Source organism: Symphodus melops, assembly GCF_947650265.1.
Source record: "Symphodus melops genome assembly, chromosome: 10".
Taxonomy (NCBI): Eukaryota; Metazoa; Chordata; class Actinopteri; order Labriformes; family Labridae; genus Symphodus; species Symphodus melops.
Genome location: NC_136700.1, coordinates 1,976,597 through 1,987,316, shown reverse-complemented (window position 1 = coordinate 1,987,316; position 10,720 = coordinate 1,976,597). Strand labels below are relative to the sequence as shown.

Sequence of the window (10,720 nt, the reverse complement as noted above, 5' to 3'; positions counted from 1 at the left end):
TTCAATGGTTCCTACCCAGTCTATGGTTCCTACCCGTTATGAGGCGCTTCATAAATAAGTATAAATAAAACATATATAATATAGAAGTGTTTCTATATCTATGAGTTGCTTAGCCTTACGAAATATTCACAAACTGAGAGAAAAAATAATTTATTCACAAATTAAATCAATATTATTGATTTATTTATTATATTATTATTTTTGATCTATTTATTTCATAATTGTATTTATTGGCAATTTAACAAACACTCAAGGTGAATACAAACAACGAACAAACAACACCATCATATACAGAACAAGTTAATTCAAACATCAATTAAGACTGTGGGGTTATATATATATAAATTAATTAATATCAAACAAAACAAACAAGAGCAGACAACAAACTGGAGCAACAACAATAGCCAGGAATCAAAACAACCATTCCAGAAATAGGTAAAAATATCTTAAATCATTTTTAAACCAGTCAAAAGAGGGTTGCTGTTTCTCCACTTACTGCAGTGAATATGATATTTACTCAGAGTAAAATCACATTTACCACGTCAGTAACTGAAGGGTTTAAATTACCCATAAAAATAAAGAATGCTATAAATATCAAAAATGGAATAATATTAATTAAACCCGTAACTTTACCCGCTGTCGAGTTCACCCGCACACCGCCAGGGGGCAGCAGAGAGCAGCTCTTACCAAATAACAGCGTAGAATGTGCCACATCCAAACACGGCGTTAGCAGAAAGGACTACACATCGATAAGAGAAAACCCTGCAAACACAAGTGTACTTTGTGATACCACAGGTAAGATTTGCCCGCATTGAAGATGTTTTTTATGTTATTTTATTTTAATAATTCTGTGCTCTTAATGAGTCGGTTGAGTTGAGCACAGAGGCGATGCTAACTGTTTCACAAAGCTAGCAGCACTCATACACAATCAAATCCACCTTGTTCAGGTAGTATTTTAACTGTTTTACACAGGGACATAAGCTTAAAAAAGAGACGGTAATGTAACTATAAAACAAACAAACTGCTCACAAAAACAACTAAATGGGTTAAATTAATGTAAAGACGACAATCTAGTGGCTACCTCCATAGAGATATTTAACCTGCCTTCATGACAGTAAATAAATAAGTCTTTATTTATTAAGCACTCTTAAAACAATTTGTTACAAGGTGCTTCACAAATGCAAAGAAAAGTAAAACCAAAAAAACACACATAAAGGAAAAAAAACAGAGTGCACGAGGAAGAGTAATAGATTACCTGAAGGGTTGTGAGTACAGGTGAGTGTTTAGATGGAAGATGTGCAGAGATTCAGCAGATCGGAGGGTTTGAGATGTTAAATGTTTACGTTTAGTTGTGAGAGATCTGTTTGTCTCTTTTTTTTTCCTCTAAGAAAGGTGGATAATGTTTTTTCTTTGCTTGCTTTTTTTCATATCAGCATCGCCGTCATGTCAGGTGGGCCGCCTGTGAGCGTGAGCATCGAGTCCTCCTGTGAGAAGCAGGTGCAGGAAGTGGCCTTGGATGGGACGGAGACGTACGTCCCACCTCTGTCCATGTCCCAGAACCTGGCGAAGTTGGCCCAAAGGATCGACTTTAGTCAGGGATCAGACTCCGAGGAGGACGGCGGCGCAGAGGGCGAACCCAGGGACCGGGAGTGGGGCAAGGAGCCAGAGGAAGAAGAAGGTAACGTTGACAGACACAGAAACCTTTCTGAACTGATTTCATATCATGTTATTTATTTTCTCTTTCCAAAAGTGATCGATCAGACACTAGAAATTCAGTTTGGGTTTTTTTTTTTTTAAAACATGAGGGTCAAACTCAACGTCAGAAGTCCTGAACTTCACGAGTTCATTACATAAATACAAAAACAAGTTGTACTACTTTTCACAGGTGGCTTATTTCCTGATATTTTAAGCTGTGCGGCTTCAATAAAGTTAAAAAAAAAAAGAAGTTGAGCACAATCACATCCTAAGATCAAACAGAAACCTACTTTGATAAATAATAACTGTGAAATATTATCAGTCTGCTGGCATATACAAGCCTCCGGTTAGAAAGACGGCATCAATCCAACAAAGTTTAATAAAGTCCAAAAATGGTGCAATCATGCCTTTCTCTTGTGTCACTGGTTTAGAGATCTGGTTTTAGACTCCTGGAAAGTCCGACGATAACGGCGTCAAACCACCTGTTCATTTAGCAACACAACCCTGCACGGAGCTGGTCCGGTGTGCGTGCCCTGTGACGTCACAGTCCTCAGCGAGCGTTTGATTTACAACATCACGACAGGCAGCCGGCGTTTCAGAGCAGTAACAAAACCAAAGACGTGTCATGTGAAGGCAGGTCGGTAGATTCAGAACAAAATCAACTCTTGTTTCTTTTCTGTCTCCATCACAGGTACAGTGAAGTTTCAGCCCTCTCTTTGGCCCTGGGACTCGGTGCGTAACAATCTTCGCAGTGCGCTGACGGAGATGTGTGTGCTCTATGACGTGCTCAGTGTGGTGAAAGAGAAGAAGTACATGGCCTTAGACCCAGTGTCTCAGGACCCAGCAGCTGGCAAGGTAACGCATGTCACACAACAGGACACACATTCACTTTGGCCCCGTGTGTAACGGCTGTTTTGTCGCCACTTTAGACCCCGCAGGTGTTCCAGTTGATCAGTAAAAAGAAATCTTTGGGCACAGCGGCGCAGCTCCTCCTCAAGGGAGCGGAGAAGCTCAGCAAGTCGGTCGCAGAAAACCTGGAGAACAGGAGGCAGAGGGACTTCAACTCGGAGCTGCTGCGACTCCGCTCGCAGTGGAAACTACGCAAAGTGGGCGACAAGATCCTCGGAGATCTCAGCTACAGGAGTGCAGGTGATGGGATGGATTTATGTGCAGCCGGTCAAATCTGTAAAGTGCTTTAAGGGTTGGCTAAGTTGCTATCGTGTCCTATAATACATTTTCCCACAACTTACCCATCCAGGTTCCCTTTTTCCTCACCATGGCACGTTTGAGGTGATCAAAAACACAGACATTGATCTGGACAAAAAGATCCCAGAGGACTACTGCCCCCTCGATGTCCAGATCCCCAGTGATTTGGAGGGATCTGCTTATATCAAGGTGAGAGGAAAGTGTGATTGAGCCCGTCTCTCAAGAATGGAACCAGCGTTTAAAATTCACCGTGTTGATTAATTTAACACATGTATTTATGTTTCTGTCATTTTGCAACCAAACGCACATTTTTTTTTTTTCTCGAAATGTCATAAACATTTTGCTTTTTCATGTCTTCAGGTCTCTATCCAGAAACAGGCTCCAGACATCGGTGATCTGGGAACTGTCAGCTTGTTCAGGAGACCACCAAAAACCAAAGCTGGTAGGTCCGATAATCCGTGAACTCTGATTATGCTCAACGTCTCATTTTATAATCCTATTTCAGCACTTTTCTTGCCTTTTTCCAGATTTTCCTCTCTTGTTTACCTTTTTTTCTTCTCTCTCCCTGCAGGAACCCAGGCGTGGCATGTGAAGCTCGAAGCGGCTCAAAACGTTTTGCTCTGTAAGGAGATCTTCGCGCAGCTCTCCAGGGAAGCTGTTCAGATCAAATCCCAGATCCCTCACATTGTTGTGAAGAATCAGATCATCTCGCAGCCTTTCCCAGGTCAGACAACACTTCGGGAACACTTCAGGAACACTTCTGTATCACCTCTGTGACCCCGTCGTTGGCTGTCATTTTTCATGCAGTCGTAAAAACAAACAAACTGTGATCATCGTTGTAGGTCTGCAGCTCTCCATCTCTCTGTGCCACTCTACGGGAGAGAAGAAGAACCACAAGGCGTCCCCTGAGAAACCCAAGCCAGACGACCATCTTTACGTGCTGGAACACAATCTGCATCAAATGATGAGAGAGGTGAAGAGACGCTCGCTGCTAAAGGCCCTTTAAGACGGAGCTGACATTTACACAGAAATGTTTTTACTGTAATGTGTTGATGAAAGTTAATTTTATAGTTCTCAACTTTTGTTGTATGAAGTAATAAGAATATTAACATCAGCTGATATATCATTTTCATATTTAAAAAAAAAAAATCAAATATCAATTGTGGCACCTCCCTTTAAAGAAAATCACATCGGTCCAACTACACAATCTTGAAATGTTTTTTTTATTATTTTTTTACAGGACTCAACTTGAAGATTATAAGAGAGGAATAATAATTTTAATATATTTTAAAATGGGAATAATTACTACCAGTTGGGTGACATTTTATGTGCTCACTTCCTGTTATTGTATTTAACATTTAACCATTAGTCTGTTAAAATCCAGTTTTATTTCAGTCTTTAATTTTCAGCATCAGACTCTTTCTAGAGAAATAACTAGAATTATAACCAGTATAAATCTTTCACTTGATGTTTTTTTTTCTGTTTCAGTTCCACAAGCAGCAGCTGAGCTCCGTGGTGATGCCACATCCAGCCAGCGCCCCCTTTGGGCACAAACGGCAGCGCCTGGCCGGGCCGCAGGCCTACGACAAATCTGAAATCTCCAGCTTGCAGCAGAATGAGGGGCTGCTGGAGAAGATCATCAAGCAGGCCAAACACATCTTCCTCCGCAGCAGGTAACTCAGGCTGTCCTTCCAGGGGTTCAGTTCAGGAATAATACGGTCATTCAAACAAGTTGGCTTTCACATTTACAGTTTATACACAAAAAAAACACATTATTATTTTTCGTTTGTGGTCGTCAGGACGGCACGGACCATCGACAGCCTCGCCAGCCGCATCGAGGACCCTCAGATCCAGGCTCACTGGTCAAATATCAACGACGTGTACGAGTCCAGCGTCAAAGTGCTCATCACCTCTCAGGGCTACGAGCAGATCTGCAAGTAAGTGAGCTGGTGGGAAGGATGAGGGAGGGAGGGGTCGACGATATGGGAAACCCAGAGGAGAATTATTGTATTCCATTAACTGTAAGTTAAAGGCAGCATCGATGACGATAACATGCTGTATGTTCAGGTCCATCCAGCTGCAGCTGAACATCGGTGTCGAGCAAATCAGAGTTGTGCACAGAGACGGCCGTGTGGTCACGCTGTCGCATCAGGAGCAGGAGCTGCAGGACTTCCTCCTCTCGCAGGTTTTCCCAGTTTCCCTTTTTTTCTCTCTGTAATGAGCTTTTTCATGTTTCTTGTGAAAGTCACCGTGTGTTTGTTCCCTCAGATGTCTCAGCATCAGGTGCACGCAGTTCAGCAGCTGGCCAAAGTGATGGGCTGGCACGTCCTCAGTTTCAGCAACCATGTCGGCCTGGGCCCAGTGGAGAGCATTGGAAACGCCTCCGCCGTCACTGTCGCCTCGCCCAACGGAGAATACGCCATCTCAGGTAAGACGGGGGAGTTTGATTCTGAGGTGGAACTCCCCATGAAGCTTTTTTATTTTCTTTATATATGTATTATTGTTTTCATGTGCTGCTACACGAGGGACGAAAGATCCAAGAAGATCTTAAACGCTGTCGACCAATCAGATTTTATTAGGTTTTTGTGTCTGTGCGCCGACTCTCCAAAGTCTGTCTGAATTTAAAGATAATTCATCAGACCTTCATTTTATCTGGAGGAATCACTGAGGGCATGTCGAGAGTACGATTTAAAACAAAAAAGATGATGCAACTAAATTACAGGAAAAATAAGCGAGCAGAGAAGTCCAAACTGAAGTTGAAAACACTCGCACGCAGTCGTTTGTAATCATGATTTTAAATTGACTCATGAAAACATTGAGTTTGAACGTGTTCTGTGATGAGCTCCAGACAGAAGCATGTCTCATACTTTACACAGACAGGAAGTTGGGATCAATCATCAGCTGTTTACAGACGAGACGGAAATCTCCCCTAAATGACCTGAGAGCAGGTTTTTTTTTTTTAGAGATTAGACTTTTTTTTTTTTCTTTCAGATAATGAAGTTCATGTTTTCCGTCGTGGCAGAATGCAACGTGGTCACACCCAGCCTCTGGTGTCTGTTGAGATTTTGAGATAAGCAGGAAATCAGTCAACATCTCACCATCAGTGAGACGGGTCGATACAAGCCGAAGGATCAGGATGCAGATCATAAATAAATCCTGTACCATCATCTGTTTTGTCTTCTCAGTGCGGAACGGTCCGGAGAGCGGGTGCAAAGTTTTGGTCCAGTTCCCCCGCAGCCAGACCAAAGAGCTGCCCAAGAGCGACGTCATCCAGGAGGGGAAGTGGAGCCACCTGAGGGGGCCGTCCAAAGAGGTCTACTGGAGCAAGATGGAGGGACGAAACTTTGTCTACAAGATGGAGCTGCTCATGGCTGCTCTGACCCCGTGTCCTTAGACGCAGACTCCTCTCTCTCTCTCTCTCTCTCTCTCTCACACACACACACACACACTCAAAGCCAGTGACCTCAAATGTGTCAACGACAGCAGCACACGGGGCTCGTTTTTCTTACCTCGCCTCGTACGCTCACTCCACCAAACTCACGGACTCTCAGAAGTTTCTGCTTCCAGCCGCCGTTTGGATTTATATCAAACAAACATTTTGTCTGTTTTCATTTATGCTAATTGTCATTTTAAAAGTATTTAATTCAGAATACTTTTTTTTTCCCCTTTTAAGGATTTCTCGTCAATTCATCTTTTTCTTTTTTTTTCTCACGGTGAATAATGTTTCTGCAGTCGGCAGAGAGAGAACATTTAGATTATTATTTTCCCTTTTTTTTAGTGTGAAAAATGAAAATATGTTCTTCATTGAATCTGAGATAAAGAACTCGCTCTATAATTTTGACCGTTTTCAAATGTGGAAGATTTTTGTGAATAAGGCGTAAAAGAATCACACATTTCATCCTCATTGACAATAAATACAGTTTGTATTGTTTTTCAAATGTTGAGTAATATATTTACATTCATCCAGGTTGATCAGCGGCGTGCTGTCAATACAAGACGTGAACACTTTTCATACTGAATGAGACATCGTTCATGTGCTGCACAAAAAAAAAAAAGTTCTCTGTTTTCATAAAGTATTCCTCGTGTTGCAGCTCTGACATGTTTGAACAGTCTCGGGTGTTTTTTTTAATTTCAGCTACACGGCCAGACGTCTGTCAGAGAGGCCGCAGCTCTGTTGCATCATTTTCTGCAGAGAGAGAGAATTAAACTTTGTCAACACGTCGCACATTTAAACAACGGTGCAATAATGCTATAATAGAACTCACACAGACCTTTGTACTCACACACACACACACACACTCCTGCATTCAGACAGAATGGATAAGTTCAACACACACATTCACGCCCATAAAGCCGCAGTCATTCAGACTACACAATGACTCGGGAGAAAGAAAAACAAAGCTGAGTAAACTGAACTGGAGGGCAAACGAACATTACAAATACGAGTTTATACGAGACTGATGTGTAGAAACATGTCTGTGGTTATTCTTTTTTTTTTTAAGCATGTGAAAGAAGCACCACTGTCCAACGAGCTGCTGTGTCATTTCTCCTGAGGTGCATCTTCGTTACAGAATGGTGAGTTTACCTGGCATCTGTCTCCTTCGTCTCCACGCCTTTATCTTCCTGTAGGCTTTATCTAGAAGCCACATGGTCAGCATGAGGAGCCCGGCCAAACAGGCCAGTGCCAAGGCGGAGATGGACAGGTACTGGAGATCCTCGTAGATGACCTCTGGAGGAACACAAACACACGAGACAATTCATATTTACCTCCCGGTGGGGGCAAAGACTTCTTCCCAAAAACACAAACATGTCAGGAATGCAGAGAAAAGGTCGCACGGTAGCTGTGAGGCAGGAAGTGTTTTCTTTCTTTAAAATGGTTAAACATGGTTGTGTGTGTAATCTTTAGCTTAAGGCCCAAAGAGTGTGTGTATAATGTACCTCTAACACCACAACCCCAGGTCTAAATGTAAATCACTGATAAATGTGTGTTTGCTGATGAAAAGCTACGATAAAGCAGGAGTTTCTGCTTTGACAAAATCAGATAAATCAAATAAAAAAGCAAATCAAGATAAAAAATGTCGGGTCGCTTCTGATACTAGAATAAGACTCTGCAGGTTCCTTTTTCTCTGAGCTTTCACTATGAAAACAAAACATCTAAATACAGTCAGTCTGATCACACTCGAGCTCAGATTTATTTGGGGGGGGGGGGACACACCTTCACACACACCTTCACACCAGCCTGCTGCTGTCAGACACGCTTGGGATACATGCACAGAGCAATCGATCAGTTTCTGTTCAATTTAAATAATGTGGCTCACCTGCTGTGTTTCATTGAGTTACTCCATTAATTCTTTTTGCTGCTGATTGTCTCTCTCTCTCTCTCTCTCTATTGATGTTTTCAAAACCAGCCTTAAAACATACTCATACTTAATTGCTTTTAACATGTCAATAACCCATCAAGCAAAGATAGATAGATAGATGGATAGATACTTTATTGATCCCGAGGGAAATTCAAGCTGTCAAACTGGACTCAAATTGTTTCTTATTATGTTGTTTGGTTTTTTATCTGTTCAGCACTTTGGATCAGCTGTGTCGTGTGTAAAGTGCTGCATAAAGAATTATTGTTTTAGCGTTACTAAAGAATGACGTGCACACTGAGTCCAAACACGTTCAGCGTCTGTCACAAAGTGAAAGCTGTTGGACTCATGATGTCTCCACAGCTCCTCCACTACCTGCTGTCTCACAGAGAGGTCGAGGAGCTCGGCCAGATTATAGATCAGAAAATAAATAACATAACTTGGTTTATCTAATCCCTTAGCATGGCTTCATACTTGAATACTTTTCATTGGATTATTTGAGATGTGGGGGGGGGGTCACAGACAGGGGGACCCTTTCCCTCGGGATCAATAAAGTATCTATCTATCTATCTATTTGTTTCCTCTGTTCTTCCATGATGGGTGGAGAAAAATGCCTCAGTGTTATCTGTTATCCTGCGTTTTGTTCCAATTTGATTTTCTTGTTCCTGATCCTCTCACTTGAATGAAAGTGTTTGTGAGTAAAATTCCCACTTTTGAACGTTTCATAAATACAATACAAACGCAGAAACGTCCCTGCCCACTAACCGTTCACTTTCAGCACAAAGCCGGCGTCCTTGCTGCTTCCTGTCGTGTCTGTGACAGTGACCACGTAGTACCCAGCATCCTGCAGCCGCAGGTCCGACAGACCCATCGAGCCGTTGTAGTAATGCTGCACTCTGCTGCTGTAATCCACCGTGATGTTGGTGTACACCCCGGGCTCCCAAGTCCCTATGGTGCGGCTCACCGCTCCCGACATGAACGTCCACTGTATGGTTGGGATCCCGATGCAGGAAACATCCACGGAGAAGAACACGTCCTCCTGCACCGAGCGCGTGAGGCTCCTCTGGGGAGAGCGGATGGAGATGGCTCCAGCTGCCAATGCAAAAGAGGCGAAGAGATGTAAAGATGTAGTTTACATAGCCACATAAAAATGCATTTTGAAAAAGAAGAAAAATACATAGAGAGAAAGAGACAGAGAGTTTACACGCAGTATAATAAACCCCTTTACCTTTGAGACGTTTAGCTACTGTTTAACCATCGTCCAAGTAGGACAGTTATTACAGGTCAAACCTCTCAGTGAGTTATAAAGTGAAGCTCTTTAAAAAAAAAAGGAAATATTTCACCTCTCAGCTGTTGCAGGACACAGTCGGCCCCCCTGTTCTGAGCAATTACACTCATTTGCATGAGATTCTGAGCACACAGGCAGGAGGACGGAAACTTGTCCAACAAGCTGAGAAAAAAAGCACCAGTTTGAGAAAAAGAAGCGAGCAGAGCTTGTCCTCGTGTCGTGTCTTTTGGCCACCCCTCATTAAATGTTTTCACAGGAGTTTCAGCGTGAGAGCTGGTTCTGCTGGAGGTGTGTTTGTTTAATGAGGCACAGGTTAGATACCTGAGAATACCTGTGCTGACTAAGAAACAATGGCGTGTGGGAAGGCGTCTCTTTGTGTCTTTTAACACACACACACACACACACACACACACACACACACACACACACACACACACACACACACACACACACACACACACACACACACACACACACACACACACACACACACACACACACACACACACACACACACACACACACACACACACACACACACACACGGCAACGAGGCAATAAAGTCTTAATGTTATAAGATAGAAGTTTTGAGACGCATCTTTTTAAAAAAAGACCTGTGTGGGTTTGATGTTTACATGTAAAGGTAATAATGCTTGTTAAGTAGTGTGAGTTCATCTCAAGCTTGCACTTTTGTTCCTTTAGAAAGAGCAACAATAAAAACATGTTAAAAATGCTTACCGAGGTGACATATGCACAATGTGATGCTGAGAAACACAGCCACTTCTTGTACATCCCAGAGCCTTAAATGCCACATTAGAATCCCAGGTCCATTGGACGACCCGAAGAGAAGAATCTCCTCCGGGTTATTTCACATTCTCGCCTCTCTGAGTCTTTCGCCTTTTAAAAACAGCAGTTCCTCATTCCTCCCCCGAGGTTTTTCCTCTTCTCTCTGTGCTCTCAGCAGGTGTTCTCTCCTCGTTCTCCTTATTTCACCAGAAAAATCAGGGTGCTGGCGTTTCTTCTTCTTCTCCTCCTCTCTCAGGACTGTGTTGGATTTCTCTTCATACTTGTGCAAGTCAGTGCCAGCCAGCCAGCCTACACCTATCAGACAGGTTGAGCCAGAGATTACTAAACAAACATGTACTCAGCGCTCAGTGATCCCACACACACACAC

General features: G+C 42.8%; 2 protein-coding genes across 3 annotated transcripts; one reads left to right on the top strand and one right to left on the bottom strand.

Annotated features, from left to right (window-relative positions):
* Nucleotides 1–693: 693 nt before the first annotated feature.
* med17 (mediator complex subunit 17) lies at nucleotides 694–6,839 on the top strand. Its single transcript, XM_079354127.1, has 13 exons — nucleotides 694–795; nucleotides 1,434–1,678; nucleotides 2,387–2,550; nucleotides 2,625–2,844; nucleotides 2,954–3,090; nucleotides 3,262–3,343; nucleotides 3,473–3,625; nucleotides 3,744–3,874; nucleotides 4,390–4,574; nucleotides 4,701–4,838; nucleotides 4,969–5,086; nucleotides 5,170–5,329; nucleotides 6,087–6,839. Exons 2-13 carry the CDS (start codon nucleotides 1,444–1,446, stop codon nucleotides 6,293–6,295), a joined length of 1,932 nt encoding a protein of 643 aa, XP_079210253.1. The 5' UTR covers nucleotides 694–795; nucleotides 1,434–1,443; the 3' UTR covers nucleotides 6,296–6,839.
* On the bottom strand, nucleotides 6,806–10,646 carry vstm5 (V-set and transmembrane domain containing 5). 2 transcript variants are annotated; one of them, XM_079354128.1, is made up of 5 exons: nucleotides 10,285–10,364; nucleotides 9,602–9,708; nucleotides 9,024–9,350; nucleotides 7,487–7,630; nucleotides 6,806–7,087 (listed from the first exon to the last, which is right to left on the bottom strand). In XM_079354128.1, the coding sequence occupies exons 1-5, from the start codon at nucleotides 10,293–10,295 to the stop codon at nucleotides 7,056–7,058; spliced, it is 621 nt and encodes a 206-aa protein (XP_079210254.1). In that variant the 5' UTR covers nucleotides 10,296–10,364; the 3' UTR covers nucleotides 6,806–7,055. The 2 variants fall into 2 exon arrangements, with proteins under 2 accessions (XP_079210254.1, XP_079210255.1); XM_079354129.1 differs by lacking the exon at nucleotides 9,602–9,708 and having other exon boundaries at nucleotides 10,285–10,646.
* Between the last annotated feature and the right edge of the window lie 74 nt (nucleotides 10,647–10,720).